Source organism: Egretta garzetta, unplaced genomic scaffold (genome assembly GCF_000687185.1).
Source record: "Egretta garzetta isolate BGI_Z169 unplaced genomic scaffold, ASM68718v1 scaffold91, whole genome shotgun sequence".
Classification (NCBI taxonomy): Eukaryota; Metazoa; Chordata; class Aves; order Pelecaniformes; family Ardeidae; genus Egretta; species Egretta garzetta.
The window spans coordinates 2,350,001-2,369,132 of record NW_009258661.1 but is presented as its reverse complement, the minus strand read 5'-3'; the positions used below and the strand labels follow the sequence as shown (position 1 = coordinate 2,369,132).

Here is a 19,132-nt window from a genome sequence, read left to right as displayed (position 1 = left end):
CGCTCTCACCCGCTAAACCCAAACAAATCATCTCCTCTCCTGTACAACCCTCGCAGCTACACAGACACAGAAGGTGCGAGGGATTATTCCACCCAAATTACAAGGCAGTTATTGCTCCTTTCCCCTTCTCTCCAGGGCTTACAGAAGCCAGCTAGCACTGGAAATGCTCCCCGCAGAGCTCCTTTTCCTACATACGCGCGCAAAGCCTCCGTTCATACCGGCGAGGCATTACTGACACAAAAGAGACAAACTGCCATCAACACCTTCCTCCTTGGTGCCGCCCATGCAGTTTGGCACCTTTGTGCCTTGTTTAGATGATTATGAAGAGTTTGAGTATTTATTACCATGAATTACTTAACCGCTGGTACCACCCAATAGCGCTGAAGGAACTGAGGCTGCGTCCATCTGAAATGGGGAAAGCGGGGCAGGAGAGGGCACAGGACCAGGAGGAGGAGGTCACTCTGCAAGGGATGGGATGAGAGGAGACAGGACTGCAATAGAAGATGCTGCAGGTAAGGGGCAGAGACAAGGGATCAGATATGAAACATTTAATTTTTCATCTGAACTTACAGCCTTGGCAGTGTCACGGACTGACCAGACCACTATATCCCAAATGGACGTTATGCTTTGGACTCCATCTCTCAGCTCTGGTGCAAGCAGGAGCCTGGTGCGGAAGAACAAGCTCCTGAAACAAGGGCTGCTCCTTGTCTGTTCTTTACGTAACGGAGCCAGCTCACCTTCCTGCCGGGGTTATTCTCTGTCTGCGGTTTAGCAGAGTTCAGAGCATGCTGGACATCAACACCTTTGCTACCAATCCCCGTTCGTATCAGCACCCATCCTTTGCATTGCATGAAAAGCAAATGACAAACATACGGACAGCAAAGTATTTTTATTCCATCTTTATTGCCTGCTGACATGTTCAATATGCTCAAACTACATCTGAGGGACTGCATAGAGAGTGTTTCTTGTTTATATTTGATGTACGGCAGAACACTTTACATTGCACCAAATGTTGAGCAAACGGTAACATAACAGAGAAGCTGCAGTGGCAGCTGGAATTTCTGAGGTGGGCTAGAGAGACTCTCTGGGGGCAAAAGTCTGCTCATCTTATTCAGATGAATTGCTTTTCTGGCCAAATTCTGCTTTTATATGCCAACTGACGAATACAGACCTAGTAACATGTGAAAACATGGAATAACTCTGAGAGCTTCAATTCCACAGCAAGCTGGAGAATATATAGCAACTGAATAAACTAGAGAAGCAACTGCAACCACATAGAAAGGCCAGAAGAAAGGCTCCTTGAGAGAGACATGGGAATCCATGTCCCAACCTGCAAACCCTTCCACAGAAGAATATCAATAGATTTATTTATGGGACAAGCTATTTTAGGAAAGAGGATTCTCTGCTTTGGAGAATCCCTGTTCACAGGGAAAAAGGGACTGAGAACTTAGAATGGATCGTCTCTCAGGGAAAAGCAGTATCAGTTGCTCTACGAGTGATCACAGACTGCCACAGCACTTTTAATTTCATTTCAGAAAATAATAAAGGAAACATAAAGAGAAAAGCAATCCCTCAACCCTGCCCACGAACAGGGTCACTGCATAATGCTCCCCAAAGGCCTTTCCTTCATTATGGCCTCTGCTGCTTCTTACCCAGGAGGGGGTTCGGGGGTCTACCTCCAGTGGTCCAGCTCTACGAGACGCTGGGTTACCCTGCAAGGTGCCAAGCACCCCTACCTCATCAGGGACCTCACCAGTCCCTGCACGGAGGGTGCATTTGCAAACCACATGCCTCTAGGAATGGATTACACAGATTCCAAACCCACCACTTTTACCTAATCTAAATATACTGCTTGGCCAGATAGAGGCATCTCCTGTGGCTGCTCTACAATAACTCCCCAATTCTGTGGCCATTTTGACCCCATTTGGAGCACAAAACGAGAACTTAAACTGTTGCTGCTGATCATACTAGGTTATTGGGCTAGGTACTCAACTGGTTTCTCCAATGGGCTCTTACTTACGTGGGTCACGCACATCATAAATCCCTTTCACCTCCCCAGGATGGATTTTCTTATCTGCCAGATAGTTTAGCGCTATGGAAGCAAGCAGTGATGGACAAACGGGCAATGCAATTAAACTTCCTACTGAGACAGTTGAACCTGGAGTAGTAATTAACTCAAAACAAACTAACCAGTTTACACCAGGTGATTTAGGACCAGAGAAGCCAGCTGTGTAAGGTGGAAGATGGACTGCATGGACTCCTCCCTTACCGGCAAAGGAAAGGCAGCACACAAGCGTGCTCCATCCAAAATGTGGAGCCTGGTGCACCTGGTATACACCATCTCAGTTCTTACACATGGCTGAAATCCCGGCCCCTCTGTGGGAGACCTGCATCTGCTTCACTGGCAGTAGGATTTCACCCTCTATCTGGATCCCCTTTGGATCTGTGCTGGAACAAGATCTCAGCTGGATCCCATGTTATTCCATCAGAGCATCTCTGTGTTGCTTTCATCACAGGACCCTGCATAAAGCTTGTATTTCTCATACTTGGAGACAACATACCCTGAGGAACCCAGAGAGGAGGAGATGGACCCAAGAGGACTTTGTGGCTTTATCAGGCTGGTGTGAAGATGGAGCTGCTCAAACTGGGGCCCCATGCTTCTGTGGCCAATGCAATGGTCTCAGCTGCCCTTGGGAAGATGAGGGAAGATCTAACACACCAAGTACTGACCAGATCCTTTTAGGTCACAGAGGACATCTGCCTGTTTCCTTTAAATTCTTAGCCATGGTCAAATATACAGGTCTACTGAAACTGGGAGGGCAGAAAGTGAATGAAAGAAAAACAGGAAAAAGGAAGAAAGACATCGCAAAATGATCCATGAGAGCTGCAGACAATGAGAGGCAGTAATGAACGTAAAGGCAAGATAAATGTCAAGAATGAAATACTGACTGACATAGCCAGTGGTGAAACTTCTGTAGATTTCAATGGACTTCAAATTTTACCCGGAGCCTCAAAAGGGAGCATTAGCACCCAAGCACCTCCAGCCAAGACAGACCAGGCTTCCTCCTCATCTTATTAATTCCTCACTAACATTGGCTCTCCATTTCACCAAGCATTCATTTGTGTGAGGAAACTCATGGCTAGAGGTCTGCAACTGGGATATCCTTGAGAAGTTGTACACATTCAGAAAAAACTCCATCACTTAGCAAACACCCTACGCAGAACCACAGCTTTGCATCAATTACACGACACTGAAAATGGTCAGAACAAAGACTTAAATATTTCATGTTGTGATTTAAGATCAATTCTAGTTAAATCTGTTACCTGGACCAGGACAAAGAATCGTTTCTTCCATCTCTTCCAAACATTTTTACCAATGGCCCATAAATACCTAGGAGAAAAGAACAGGTGAATTCAGTACGCAAGTGACGATATGTTGTTCTCTTGCTATTCAGCATGTTTTCCTCACACCTGGAAACTGAAGTTAATACACAAGCAGGAATAATTGCAAGACTTTTAAGCTCAGCAGCATTCATGAAGGTGTGTATTTCTAGCCTGAACAAATAACCTGTAAAGAACGTGACACAGAAAGCTCCCAGAGCCTAAATATTACACAGTATTAATTCTCTCTTCCTCTTTGTCTTTCACAACCTGCTCAGGATTTAGAAGCCCTTTGATGCCAGTGAATAGCTACGACATAGTCAGGTGGGTGAATACATTTGCAACAGAAAGATTAAGGGACAGAAACCTCAGATGTTGCTTTGAGCCTTCACAAAACCATTTGGCTGAGGGGAGATGCAAGAGAGAGGGATACCTGCTCCATCAAAACCAGTACCCAGGATCCCAGTATCCACTGGACTGACTAAACCAGGACACTTTGCTGAGCAGCTTAAAATTAATTCCTAGAAATAGCTTGGCTACAGATATTCAAGCAAACAGTAATTTCTAAGGAGGAGCAAATTTACTGTTTTCTACATAGAAAGAATTAACTATTAAAATTAATGTCAAAATTAGCATTTAATCTCTGTGATGAAGTGGCCACTGTGACACTGTAATACAAACACTGGCAAAAATAGTGGCAGCACCAGACTAATAATAAACACAAGGACATTACTCAGCATTAATATGTTTTACGTATAATTATAATTATTTTAGTTCTGGCTCAATAAATAGAAAAACAATTCCTTTTTGGCTATGTGAGCGGTTCCTTATACCAGAAGAGATCCAACATATTCTTGGTGAATGTTTAAGTCACAAAACTCCAAGCCATGCTCATGTGGGCACCGAGTCCTTGGCTAGTTCAAGAACTGGGAAATAATTGTCCTTTTTGCTATTGCCGCTAACATCAACAGAAGGACAATCTCAGTTCTGACAGCAAGCTAGTATTATAAACCACGTAGTTTTAAGCAGCATCTTGTAAATAAAACGTTAGTTGAAGAATCACAGAATGGCAAGGGTTGGAAGGGACCTCAGGAGATCATCCAGTCCAACCCCCCTGCTAAAGCAGGTTCTCCTAGGACATGTTACACAGGACATCATCCAGGTGGGCTTTGAATATCTCCAGAGAAGGAGACTCCACAACCCCCCATGGCAGCCTGTTCCAGTGCTCTGGCACCCTCAAAGTAAAGAAGTAAAAAAAGCCTGAGAAAAGCCAGGACCGCTCAGCCCTGTTGCTATCAGCTGCGGCCAAGGAAATGGGTACGACCGGTGAACCGCCCTCTCTTGGGTTTGGTGCCTGTGATCGTGGTGGAAAAATGAAACTTCACATGTGGCTATCGGCTCTGATCTCATTAGCAGAGAAAACAGGAGGAAGGGGAGAAGAAATTAAAAAAAAGATGAGTGATCCAAACTACATAATAATGGATTGAATCTAATAAAATACTGAAAATAAAAAATGAAACAAAGTCACTTTCAGAGCACCAAAAAGAAAGAAAGTGTTAATCAAAACAGTGACTTTCCTGGATAGTTCCTATTTTTTCTCACATCCTCAGTTCTGAAGAGCAAGCAGAGGAAAGCCTTGCCAATGGTGTTAGCTAGATCTTCCCAAGGACGATCTCATCCGTAATTTCACGGCACGAAGGTGGAAGCCAGAGGTGGCAAGCAGGGATCTCCCTGGCCCCAGATCCTCTGACGGTCACGTCTGGAGGGGAGAGGTTTCCCTTTTAACCTACAGATCATTAGTCCTATTCCAGGCAACTGCTATTTATTTGGGCTGTGAATGTCTGTATAAATAATGATGATCACCCTGGAGTTTATTTCAAGCAGAAGGCGCACTGTGCTTTTGGTTCTGAGAAGTCAATACAGGGAAACACTGAATAACTTAAGAAATTATAGCATTCTCAGTAAGAGAGTTGGGCAGTTCGCCTATTATTTCCTTACAGGAAAAAAAAATAACCTAGCAATTTCCTGAGGAACACTGTTTAAATTTTAAACTCTTTGGCTGAAATGCATTAAAAAGATTATGCTAAGAATATGGAAAATGCATTATAAATGACTGAACTAATGCCATTTTTACATTTATGTCTCTTTTGACCTCCTGTGAGCTTCAGAAAAAGAGTTTCTCTTCCAGAATCTTAAAAAAGATAATTTTTCTAATGCACATTCAAAACAAATTGAGTTCAGATCAAAACAAGCATTTACCCAGAGTGCTTCATGTTTTGAGGCTTATCCATTCGCACAGCAAGCTTGATCTTCAGGTCTTGATCTGGGCAGTTTTTGGAAACAGTCATTTTGTGCCACTCCGATTGCTTTGGGCTATTGGGAGTAGGGTGGAGAACAACCTGCAAGCATCAAAATCAACAACGTTAAAGGGAAAAATTATTCACAAAATGGGTTTTAATGGGCAACAAAAGGGCATCAGATGAGCTACCTTTCCTCTAAAAGTCAGTCTGGAAATTTCTATTCACATCACTGAATAGCCCCACCATCAGTGGCTTTTTATTGCTTTTTTAAAGTACAGCTTATTATTTTGAGATTAGTTTATGTATTCTTTGGCTCCTCTATCTACTGCGCCATTGTTCACACCTGTGCAGAACAGGACTGTATTATCAGTTCCCATCATTTTAGGAAAGACCGTGGTAAACAAACTTGCAACCGTCCCGGTAAATCAGTCTGGATGTGATGGAGGACTACTGTGATTAGCAAACAAGTTTTGCTGAAGTTGCCCACTGCAATCCCCTCCTTTCAGCCTCATACAACTCAACCTCCAGCCTTCCTGATGTTTCCCATGTGAAGCGAGCTGTTTGGGGGGCTCAGAAAGCTCTGCCTAAGACGGTTCATCTATTGCTACCATCAGGTTGTGGGGAAGCTGGTTTGATTTTTTTGCTTGCTGTTAAGACTGGATGCAGTAGGCAATGTTTCAGATAGACTGCACTACGCCGGCAGATAAAATCTGCATCACGTGTGATGACACCAGTTGCCGCAGGACTCTGCTTCCATTTCCTGCAGCGAGGAAAAGATGGGGTGGTCTCCAGCTGGGGTAAATCAGTGCAACACTAATGACTGGAGTGGGGCTGTGCAGATGAACACCAGTGGAAGTGCTTGGCTCATCAAGGAACTGAAAGGCTCCAAGAGGCGAGTAATCCTTCCTGATCATAGCTGTGCTTTTCCCACTCACCCCTTACCCTTGCTAAGCAGAGCAGCTCCCTCAGACAGCAAGCCACAGAGTATTCTCCCAGAACTACACCACATCCACCATCTTCTTCCATATAAGCCTCTGAGGTGGCTTAACCCCCTCCCTCCTATGCCCATTCATCTTCTGCTGCTTTCATTCTCAGAGGTGACTTTGCCTGGCACAAATTCATTCAAGTCTCCACTGTCCTGTAGTGAGATGAATCTCCTTTAGCTCCATTTAAATCCATTAACCTTTACACAAGTGAATTATTTTGCAAATGGCAGCATTCACCCTCATTTGCTGTGCTTCCATCACTCATTCCTTGCTCACGCTTAGTCTGTGCTCCTGCCAAACTCCTGCCCAGACTATATAATCTTGTATTCCTCTGCTCTTCAACCTCACTGCTGAGTCAACAAACCAGGGACTGTTTTCCACCAAAATATTCTTGATGCTATTACCTTCTGATGGACAATTTTAAAAATTATTTTATTGCCTCATCCGAAGCCTGAGGTTAACAACAGTAGATTCTCGACTTCACCCTTATTCATCAACATTATTTATCACTTCTTTTATTGAATTAGACTAATGCTTTCTCTGGCAGGAATCTGAAGCTGTTATTAGCTACACAGATAACTGAGCAACACCAGCCTCCACTGCATCATTCTTGGAAAAAAAAATACATTTAATCAAATCCTGAAGATGAAAAGTGAGTCCTCCACATGGGGCGTTCTTAGAAACACGGATGGGCCCCAACTCTGAGCAGCCTCCAAGGACCCACTGCAAGGCAGGTTGAGCAAGCACATGGACTTGCACTAAAACACATCTCTCAGCGAGGCAGCCGCCACTCTTGGTGTTTGGGATGCTCTCTGCTTTGATTTCTAACTCTTTTTCATCAAAAGGCACATAAACTTTGCTCAGTGTTGTTGTAATTCATGGCTCTTCCCCTCCTTGCTCTCAGTAGATGAAGTCTTGGCATGGCTGAAATCCATGGGAGCCTTGCCACGGGCTTCAATAGGGCCAGGATGTATTCCCATGCCTTCAGCTGCCCATCCAGCAGTTTAGAGCTTGGGACCATTTTCCAGCTCTCCCTTTGATAAAAGTGGTGAAATGAGGAGTGCCGGCCGGTTGCCAATTTAACACTCGCAATAGAAAGTGGGCATTGTACACGCCTGGCAGAGCACAAAGCCGCTTCTCAAAGGGTGGCTGAGCATGGGTGTTTTTGTGTATAAAACCTGCTTCCCTCCTCTCTCCGTGCAGACAGGTTCGTGCCCACTCTAACAGCTAAACCAGAGGCTTAACATGCTCCCGATTTCATTATTTCATCAAAAAAGAAATCCTGATGCAGCCTGAGCAGACACGTGTCATCTCTCAGCCGCTCAGGGCACACTGAGCATCCCTTTGAAGTTTGTCCGACTGAAAGCATTGGTGGCTACGGGCCAGGGGAAATCACCGCCCGGCCGCCCGCCCTAGCCGCTGCTGGCCCACATCCTTCGGAGCGCAGAAGCTCAGAGCTGAGGGATGGCTTCCCGCTGGACTGGGAATTAAAGCGCATCGGCGGGGCTGGCTCATCAGCATTTCAGGGCAAGAGGGGTTGCTTTGGGGCCTGATGTCTTTCTCAGAACAACATGCACAGCTAATTGCTTCCCGAGACCAGCAAAGTCAGCACCGCTCATGGCTGCCAGTGGAAACAAGACTTACAAAGCAAGCGGGTCTACACCAAGTGTAACCACTCAGGAAAAAGCCCTGAATGGCATCGCGGCCGGCCGGGTGAAAAGCTCTGCTCAGCATGCTGCAGTGGATAAAGGCAGGAGTGCCGGGCTGTTTGAAGAACGAGGTTTTGAAAATAATCCTGAAAATATTAGGATGCCGTGTGGCAAAGCAGCTGTAGGTCTTCGGCTGGAGTACTGCAGCCTGGTGGGGTCACCCCCTTTGTGAAAAAAGGAGCAGGATAGGGAGAAAGGAAAGATCAAGGTGTGGATGAGGAAAGTCCGAAGGGGCTGCAACTCTTTGAAGAAAAGATTGAGAGAAGAAAAGAAGGGATAGTTTTGCTTTTCTCTCTCAAGTGCAAGAACAAAGGAGGTTATGTGAACATGAAAACCCAAACAGCTAAAATGAACATATATTGCATGGGAGAAAAATCACATGCCACACTCTCCACCATAAAGATATAAATTAGAACAACAGTTCACTAGGACCTGGAAAAACGTTTGGCACTTGTATGAGTAGGATGAATACAAAACCACGTTAATTAGGAAAAACTTTGTTTTACAGACACAGACTCTCCTGTGTAAGGGCACAAGCAGCCATGGAGTAAGCAAGAAACATCCCAAGAGGTTAGTCCATGATTGTAAATACCATACTTGGGCTTGCCACAGGATCTTGGCCATGGCCATGTAGACAAGGGGAGAGCAAGGTGTGCTGCAGAGCCGGGCAGACAGAGCCCAGCCTGATCCTGGAGATCACTCAGGCCATGCTGAGCCGTGAGATGGGAGGTGCCAAGCCCATGTGTAAGGTGCAGCCCCTCTTCCTGCAAACTGGTTTTCATGGGGTCTTCACCATGCAGATCCCTGAGGAGCTGAGGAAGGGATGGCAGGGAGCTTGCTGCCAGTTATGCCGGGGGGCAACACAAATTCTACAGCTGCAAAAAAATGTATGGAGACTAACTGAAGTGTCCCAAAGCCACAGAAAAGTGTCGTCCACAGATATTCTGGAGCTGTGGGCTGCAGCGATGGATGGCCACCAGTCCCAGGGTGCTGGTTTAGGGACCACAGGTGAGAGGCAGAGATGGGGTGGGAAGGATGGCACTGTGGCCAGTACCCCGAGAATCTGAGCTCTTCACTATTAACACCATTGATGGTGGAAATGAACCTCCACATTTCGCTCCTCTGCTGAAGCCACCAGTTCAGCTGCAATCCCCGGGGGAGCCAGGATTTCAAGCCCTTTGCAGTGAGTACCGCAGTCAGTGCTTTCAAATGCTCAAACCGTGCACCGGCTGCTCAGCAGATACGAAAGCAGCTTAGCACTCTCTTGCCAAACTTAAATCCCCTCTTTCTGCTTCAGCATAATCCCCTTTTCTGCTTCAGGAATGTCCATTTCCGTAAGCAACTTCTAAGGCTTTCCGGACTGCCAATATCGCACACAAGATCCTCTGCCTTTGCTGAGCGCGGGCACAGCCAGCTGAAATGCTGCCATTAAAAACTCACAACAAAGACAGCATGCGAGATGCACTCCTTTCCAGCAGTGGAGAGCTTGCTTTTTTTCCCTCCCCTCCTGAAGCTTGGCAAAAAAGCAGAGCATGTTGTGCTCCAAAGATATTTCCGTACAGGAGAGATTTCTCTAGAAAAGCAGGGCCAGAAGGAAACATTATTAAACTCAGAATCTCCTTACCCTCCCAAGCTCTTTGTCCTCCAGAGCCAGCACTCCTGTGCTCTCCGTGAACAGCTTCACCTTCACTGCAGGAAGCGCGTGCGTTGTCGTGAAGTCTCCTTGGGTGCCCCAGCTGTGAAAATAAGGACAGAGAGATGTTCAGCTCGACCAGCAGGTCAGCAGCACTACTGCTTGGGCACGCAATGGTTAACTGGAAATGTCCCGTCTGGCCCAAGCTGAAGCGTCTGGGCTGTCTGAGTGACAAGGGCATTAATAATCTTCTTTGGGAAATGTGGGACAGATGTTTGGAAAACCCATGATGGTTCTTTGGGGAAAAAAAAAAGATAGTATTTGGGAGCAGCATGAAACCAAATTTATGAGAATTTTTTATTTAGAAAGAACAATATGTCTCCTGCAGCAACAGCCTGTACAGTCACAACAGAAGTTGAGGATCGAGGGCATCTGCACCTAGGACATCTGTAATCGCTCACGCCTCTGCTCTTCCCTTGGCTAATTAACCTCTCCTTTCCAGTTTGACAGTGAGGTTTGCTTTCTCTGAAGAAAACCCAATTTAACCTGGGTCCTCTTCCAAGTCCCAGCCCAGCCCAGGTTCAATTTCAAGCCATTACATCTGGAGTAATCCCAGTTTACTGGGACCGCAGAGCAGGACACCAGCTCCTTGGGGATGGGACAGCAGTGGCCAGGAAGTGGCCACATCTCCGTCAACACAAGGAACTGAGACCGCTGCCTACTGTTTGTACTCCCTGAGTCATCCCTTGGCTGGTCCTGTGGCTTGGAAAGCAGCGCTATGGAGGCTGAATGACCCACAGTATGTGCAAACCCTCTCTAGACACACATGTTTCTAGAGGACATCTCCAAGATCCTGCAACCACAAACTGCCCGAGTATGCAGAGAACATGAACTCATTCAATCACAGCCTGCCGACACCTACGGCCAAACAAGCCATTTTACGTCTTACAAGGGGAGCCTACCCCACAGCTGACCTTCCCCCCGAGCGTGGGAACCACTGTAGCCCTGAAGCCCACCGGAGGGAGGTCTGGTGATGGGCCTGAGCACGTCATGCTAGAGGTTTCCTCTCTGACCCCAGACACTTGGGGAAGCCTTGAGGACAGAGCCCCAGTTTGGCCACAGCCCATTGCACCTTCTTTCAGGAACTTTCCTCCGGGGCCCCATTCCCATCCCAGCGAGCAGCATGCTGCAGCAGGAGCTGCTGCCTGGTGACAGCCGCGGGGGCTCACCTGAGCTGCGCCGGCGAGCATCCTTGTGGAGTTTTCTTAAGGATACCTGGACCTTACACAGCAGTCAGCTTTGATTTAGACAGATCAAAGGGAAAAGAAATCTGTGAAACGCCAAGTCTGTTCAACAACCTAAGGGCCACAGCTTTTCAAACAGGCTCATGAAGAGCTTCCACACCAGCGCATCAAATTTCTCACCTGTGCTAAATTTTTTGAGATACAGGAAAATGCTCCCCTCTGGCAAACAAGCACAGACTGAAGAGGGTCATGGAACAAAAATTAAGTGGAACTTGAACTAATGCCTATTTGTTGAAAGTAGCAGAGGAGAAAAAGAAAATACTTTCTACACTAAAGGGTAAAAAGTCATGATGCTTTTATGTTTGAGATTTCACAGCTGTGTTTCACGCTTTATTTCTACAGCTTAGGAAGTTAGAAACTTATTAAAATGAAACCAGACAGAAACTTCCTGAGTGAGCTAAGCAAAGCACTCCTAACAGTGCACTTGCCCTTGTTAGAACAGCTCAGCCAAAGATGAAGGGCAGGGGGAGGACTGGGGAAGAGTGCACCACTACAAGGAGGATGCTCCCAAACATCTGATCATGCAGAGGCGCAACGTGAAACTAGCAGATAAACCCAGCTCTTATTTCTTTTTTTGTTCTTTTTTTATAATTCATTGTGAGCTAGATTTCTATGTTGTTCCCAGGCACCCTGAAAATTCATCACACTTCAAAACTTATGCAAAGCGTACGAGCAACCTTGAAGAACAATCAGACAAGGTGCTTCTTGTACAAGAGCATGCCAGGAGCAACACCTCCCAGTGATGCGATGGAACACACACTGCAACCTAAAATACGGTAAGTCAGATGAGAGATTATACGGTATCTCACTAACCAGTTCCGTTCACCCTCATGACACAAATGACACTTCATTTATACTGTCCTCAAACTAGATCCTCTGCTGAAGAAAGGCAGTTCCCTTGAAATGACTGGGAAAAGGCTCAGATGACATGTGGTCCAGCGACTAGATGTTTTTCAAACATAAATACCAAACAGCAGATTTTGCATTTGGAAAGTTATTGGGAAAAATAATTTACTCTTTCCTGTGCTCAAGGAGCACGGTTCTATGCTTTGCTCTCCTCTGAGCAAATCTTGTCCAGCTGAGCTTAGCAGATGAGTGTGTTCTGCGCAGAGCTGATTAACAAACTCAGTTTCTTCGTCAGCTTTGCTCTGAAGTTTTCTCTCCCGGTGCCACTGTTCCACATGTTTCATCCTTTATGACGATGCATCAAACTGCCACCAGTGCCAGGGAGCAGGGGTTTGGCATAAATTATCTACAGCACTACAGGTCCCGTCAGATCCCCAATATTAGATCTTTTTCATGTGTGAACCATCAGCCACCTAATAAAGGTTTTAAGCATAAGAACCAAGAAACACCCTTAGTTTCAAACTGCAGCTTCAGGTCACAGGTTCTATTTTCTCTCTTAAAAACCCTGCATTGTCACCAGCAGGGAAAGTAGGAAGATAATCTTGGTTTGGGTAAGAGGCAAAAGTAAGAAAATATCCAACCTTACACTGTGTATTTTGACAGCATCTGCTTTATAGAACTCATATCTCTGTTTACTATTAAAAAGCTCTTATTTGCTGAAGCATTCCCAGACCATATGTTATCAACAAATGTTACTAACCAAATACAAACAGTAATTTTCATTAGGTTTCCTTCATGGGAACAACATTAACCACAAAGGGAATAAATGTTTCAAATGACAGTAAACATACATAGCAAACCCTTGACAACACTGTGGCGCTTACATATTCATACCCCCAAAAGCCCTGAAAAGATCCGCGCCAACAAATAGAGACCCTCAGAAGTTGGGTTTTGTGCAGGTTGAAGCCTGCGGTGATGTCATTAGTTGCCATAGTGATGCTCAGCTTAAGGCCATATTTCATGTCACGGAAACATCATTGGTATTCAATCTAAGTACGCAGTTTATCTGTGCTGTGTATTAAATTATTGTTCAGAAAATTAGCTCTGGACAGTAGTTAGGTATTAGGATCTTCTGAGGGACTAACAATGCAATGGTTTCATTTCCATATTTAATAATTAAGCAGGTTATCGCTGCAGGAGTTTATTTGTTGGGAAAGTGCCTTGGGACCTGTTCTGGACAAATCTTCTCATAAAGTAGCCACGTTATCTCATCCCCATATCACAGAGCTCATGCTTAAACTTCAGAGCAATAATACATCTGCAAACAAGCACAAATAATGTCATTCTGGCCGAAACAATATATATGTACACCAGAAAAAAGAAGGATACAAGCAGAAAAATCCTGACAGTACTTTCTCAGTTAGGACCATATTAGCTGCCTGAATCCCTCCTGAAACCCTCAGCCCAGCATTTCTTATTGCCCAGCATATCCCAAAGCCCGGACCTGGCCAAGAAATGTTGCCATGCATAAGAACTTTGCTAGAGTATCACCCTATTTATCGCATCCGTGCTGTTCCAGTGATTCCTGTAGGATCTACTTGCATTTCCAGGGTTTCTAGGATCAAACTTAGGATGAGTAGCTAAACTCTTCTGGCTGCAAAGAGCCCGAGGATGATACATGCCCTGGGTGCAAACTTAACAAATGCTGGCCCCTGTTTTACCTTTTACAATCAAGATAAGCAGATTGTAACTGTAGACTTTGCATCTACAGATTCACCTAGAGGTGCCATCAGTTACTAACCAAACAGCCTAAAGTGCTGGGACTTTTTTTCTGAATGAAACATAGGCCACCACATATCCAGAGGCTGTGAGTAGGTGGCAAGGGGGGAAGGTCACCCTTGTCTCCCAGTGCCTCCATGGGCTTGCCTAACGTGGAGCACTGGAAGGATGGGCCTACCTGTCTGATTTTAGGAGCATCTAGGAGCTCTCACAGGCACTGTGCTGACTGGTACCCAGGGGGAAAGCAATGCCATCACTGATGCAGGTGCCAGGATGCTCGGGCCAAGCTGCTGTCAGCAGTTTCAAGCAACACGTTGGTGATCTTCTGGCAAACCTTCAGGCTGATGCTACTCAGCCCTTCCCACTTAAGGACAAAACAAGCAAGACCACCTAGTCTCCTGACACTGCCTGCTGTTCTTCTCCGGGATATCCCACTTATGTGACCTAATGTACAATTTTCTCAGCTGTCCCTGACAGACATTTACTTAATCATTTCTATCTGCCTCTTGTGTATAAGTTCCTCTAAGCGAAACTTTAGTACCCATGACCTTCCCAAAAGTGAACACACGTTAGTACTCAGGAGAATGCATTAAATTCCTTCATTCATGGACCGTGGTCTCCAGCAAGTCAGCTTAGCCCCTGCCTAATTTTAAACCATAACCCTTTTTCCATCATTGCTCCTGTAACTTGATCTGGCCAGAACATTGATGCCTGTGAGTTCTATAAATAATGAACAAGTGCAACTGAATTCTATTGCTGGGCCATGAATTAGCCCTGCTAACCAGCTTGGCCTGTCTGTAGGCTAGCACAGGAGCAGCTGGAGAGTGATGGGCTTTCAACGGGGTTGACATTTAAACGTGATCTATGACCAGTTTTCATGGGCTTCAAAACTGCCAGAGGACACCTTTTCTCCCTCTCCAGACAGATTTATTGAAACGGGTTTGCCTGCCAGCTTGCATGGAATAAACACGAAAAAAGCAGAAAATAAAAGTAAAAATGTGCATTAAAGGAGAGTTACGATCTTCCCCCGGCGGGTTCACTCCAGGTACGCATTATGCTCAAGGAACACAGCACTATCCTGGGACGTGCCACCTCTGCGAGAGATGCTGTCCTTCTGCCTTGTTCCCACAAGTTTACTGCTTAAGTAAAAGAGTCTTGCAGAATAATATTCCTTCATATTGGCCAGATTTGCACAAGTTTATTGAACTATGTACTGCTCAGTATCGGTTTTCAATCGTAAGTGAACCAGCAGCAATGCCTGTCCCCTCCCAGGACAGGAGCACGTCCTTGGGAATGCTGCCTCCATCCCTGCAGGGGCCCGGCCACCTAAACCAGCACCCTGTGCCTTCCTGCCGCTGACTGTGTATGGAAGCAGGGCAGTCCATCTGAAAGGCCTTTAATACATATGACCATGCCTGGGACAAAATTGGCAAGGCCAGCTTAACCTTGCTTGCTGTCCCCTGCTGCCAGAATGGGGTCCGGTGAGAACGCAATGGCCAGCTGCCTCCCTCGTGCACTGCTGCTGCAGGAAGGAAAGGGTTGTGCTTCATGCACTTCTCTCCATCCACATCCCTCACCTCTTCTCTCCTGGCACCCCACACCAGCGTGTCTATGTCCCTCCTGGTGTATTCGTAATTTGGTCTCCAAAGCAAGCCGGCTGGTGGAGGGAAGCCCATCGAGAGGGCAGCACAGACAGCAGCCTGACAGATACTGCCTGCTTTTTGAGGAAACACATGCCAGAAAAATCACCTTTTGCTGGGTCACTGCTTCACACTGGGTCACACTGGGTCTGGGTGTGATGCTTTTAACCAGCCTTGGTTTCTTGGCTTACTGTGGTGCCCGGCCGTGGTGCCTGCTGGAGCTGGATCCCGATCCTGCTCTGGGGATGGAGAGCTCGATCCTGTTTCACCACTGGGAGACTGAAATGAGTCTTGACTTAGTTCTTCCAGAAATCCTGCCTCACAAATGATGATTTTCTTTCTTTGGCCACTCCTCCCCTCCCAGAAGAGATCTTTCCAGGGAGCAGCCTTAAATCTTGGGCCATAAGTCAAAGCTTTTGGGCCATGCTCAAAGCTCAAATGCTGGGAAAAACAAGCCTAGAGAAGCAGCAGACAGCCAGCTAACCTACCTTCACACAGCTGATGGAGTTGGCCACACCTGTTTCTCTAATGTGATGTTAAAGCGTGTTTCGTTTTTATATATTTCTTGAGAGACCAGCAAGGAGGAAAATAAACAGTCCTTCAATGTGTTTAACAGTTAACTGTATGTGAAGAAGCATGCAGGAAAGCTTTTTGTTATATTCTCTAATGCTTTAAATATACCAGCCATTCAAAAACATGAAATAGAGGTTGAAGACCAAGATTGTGGTTATTGGTGATCTTTCTGAACTTCCCTTGCGCATATTCTGAGGCTGCCATTCATTATCGCGGAGCTCACACAGACTTACTCAGCTCAACAGCAAAACCTGATGCAAGGGACGGCATTCATTCCACCAGGATGAAAATGTTTGTTTCATTTTCAGAAATGGGTATTTGTGAACTTCTAAGAACGACATAAATGAGACAGGGCTGCCCATGTGCTGAGCCCTTCATGAGCTCAGGAGCTGGGAGAGCAGACAGCTCGCTCCTCTTCAGGAGCAGTGTTGGTGAGGCACTGAACTGGCAGGGGATGCGGCAGCACAGACGTGTCCACGACATGCGGTGGAGGAAGGTGCTCGCACCTGCACTAGCTGGGTCACAAAGCAGTAATAAAAAGAAGTAGGGCACCCCAAAGCCTTCGGGAAAATAGGTACTTTTTGCAACTCTCATGGGTAATGGCAATGGATAACAGGTTTTTTGGTTTGTGTCTTTGGGATTTGAAAAAACCCAAAGGCAATGGAAGAATTCAGGCTTTTTTTAGGCTCTTCAAGGAAACCCACAGGCTGGGTCCCACAGCTGGAGACCCATGAGGTGCAGCTCCACGCACAACTCTGTTTCACTGCGGGAATGCCCATAAACCACAGCCAGTTTGGGGATGCTGGGTTGGGGACAGTTACAAACTGGTTTGCAACTTATTGCAGTAAAGACTACAAACCTTGACTGAGGTCAGCTGAATTCTTCTAAGAAACCTAACCCAGTGGGCGATGCACCTTCTCAAGAGATATCAGTATTGAAAGATAAAAAATTATGCAGTCGGGAACAAAATCGGGGGTAAAGACACCAAACAAAGAAGAAAGTGCACGCCGGCTGCTCTGCAGCGTTCAGCCAGTGCATCGCCCTGTGGATGAAATGCAGGAGGTGTTGGTTCCTCCACCAGCAGCCATCCATTGGCGAAATGGCAAGGCATTTAACCCGTTTGGTGGCTTTTGTGGGACCGAGTTTGGATTTTACATGCCACAGAGGGCCTCAAATGGAACTACAGCTCCAAGGAAAGGATTTGATCTTTAGCAAGTAGGAGGGGATGCCAAGACAAGAGACAGATCACAGCTGTGGAAACCCCCAAATTTAGGGGACTGCACTACCATGTACACATGCCCATGTCACCTGCCTTGGGCTCCTGCTATTGTAATAAGGAGAGATCTAATTAATAGTCAGTGGAGTTAGGCCTCAATTTGCCTCATCCCAATTCGGAGGCAGCAAGCAGATGAAATGAAGCCTGCCCTGAAAGCGCCCCTGCCTTTCCACTGCTGAAGGGGGGTGCTGGAGGTGACTGCTGCAGGTGCCCAAAAAAGATCTGAAATGAAAATCTCCAAGGATATATATAGATGCAAAGAACCTTCTATGTTTCTGCTTGCGCCAAAATCTCCTAGGCTAGAAAATACAATTCAGGTGCTAAGAAAGGCACCTTTCCACTCTGCCTGTAGAAAGGGATTGAGAACGCTTTGCATCCGTAACACAGCTTGATTCCCAAGAGCTGCTGAGCCTCCCCTGGGATTCCTCCCACGGTAAGAGTTTGATGTATTTACTCACCTTCAGAACAGGATAACCAAAGCCATCAGACGCAGATTGACAACGCGGCCTATTTCTGTTCACATTTGTTTCCTCTCCCCCCTTTCTGCTGACAGAACAGCCTTTCAGTCCCATCCCCTCGGAAGAAGCTGAGTTGAAGTGGGAGTGACAGCACAAACAGATTTGGTTCCTCCTAGACTTTCCTGCACAGACTTCATAACGACGGCAAAACCTGCTTCCACCAATGCAGCTACCGCCCAGGTGACTGACAAGTCAGCCCCCCCGCCTCGCACGGAGCCGCTGGCCGGCAGCGGTGGCTGTCCCTGCCTTCCCCCGGAGCTACCTTACGCCGAGTGAGGCCATGTCCCTGCACGGAGCACCGACATCTGCTCCGATGGGATAACCCAAGGGCTCTCTGAGTGAATCCATCATTTCCTGTGATGTCCTAATTCCTGCCGAGCATATAACGCCCCCTCTGCTAACAAAAAAAAAAAAAAAAAAAAAGCATCATTAGCCATTCTTTTGCTTACAAAAAGGGTGTTCATTTACCCCAAAACACCACTGCAGAAAGCATTATTGTGTTGTCCAAAAGGTGAGCAGAGACAGCACATCCCTAAGGACTGGACTCCTCCTAGCAGCAGCTAAGGATGTCTTCCAACCTCCAGCATTTCACAGGCTGTCCATTTTTTGTTCCCACGGCTCTGAGACACGATGTAAGTGTCATGCACGCAGACACCATCTTGCTTAACATCGTGCAGCCAGCAGTACCAGACAGCAGATAAAAGGCACCATCTCTCCCTCCAGGAGCTGCAACTCCCACATCCTCAAACTGGCTACGGCAACACGACGACTGCCGGCTGAGAGAGAAATATGTCTAGGAGAGCATCACATCTGCGTCTGAGTGTGCAAGGTGCAAAAGGAATGGGGTAAAGCTGACAGAGACTGCAGCAAAGCAAAGCCTGCGAAGGTCTGCTCTTAATCTGCTTGTGGCTCACAAGCAGTCCCCGCAGACCCCGTTCCCGTGCCAGCACCGTGTCACTCGGCTGCCAGAGCACCGCAGCCAAGAGGAGCTGCTGAGGCCGACAGCACAGCTTTAGGGACCCAAAAAAAGGATGATCTTTGCTATACAGAAAATGCAGAGCTTGATCTCAGCATGAAGTGTTTCCTAAGCATAGCTGATACACAGGGGGAAGTGTTATGAGTTGTAAGAAGGGATGGGAGGCAGATTTAATCCCATAATAGCTATTTACGGCCACGAGATGGCATTC

General features: G+C 46.5%; 1 protein-coding gene across 1 annotated transcript in view; it reads right to left on the bottom strand.

Annotated features, from left to right (window-relative positions):
• CADPS (calcium dependent secretion activator) overlaps positions 1-19,132 on the bottom strand; it is a 194,372-nt gene that overhangs the window by 104,964 nt on the left and 70,276 nt on the right. Inside the window, exons 7-9 of the mRNA XM_035903800.1 lie at positions 10,001-10,112; positions 5,641-5,780; positions 3,325-3,391 (exon numbers count right to left, since the gene is read on the bottom strand). Of these exons, the coding sequence (XP_035759693.1) occupies positions 3,325-3,391; positions 5,641-5,780; positions 10,001-10,112 (319 nt within the window). The remainder of the gene's footprint in view (positions 1-3,324; positions 3,392-5,640; positions 5,781-10,000; positions 10,113-19,132) is intronic.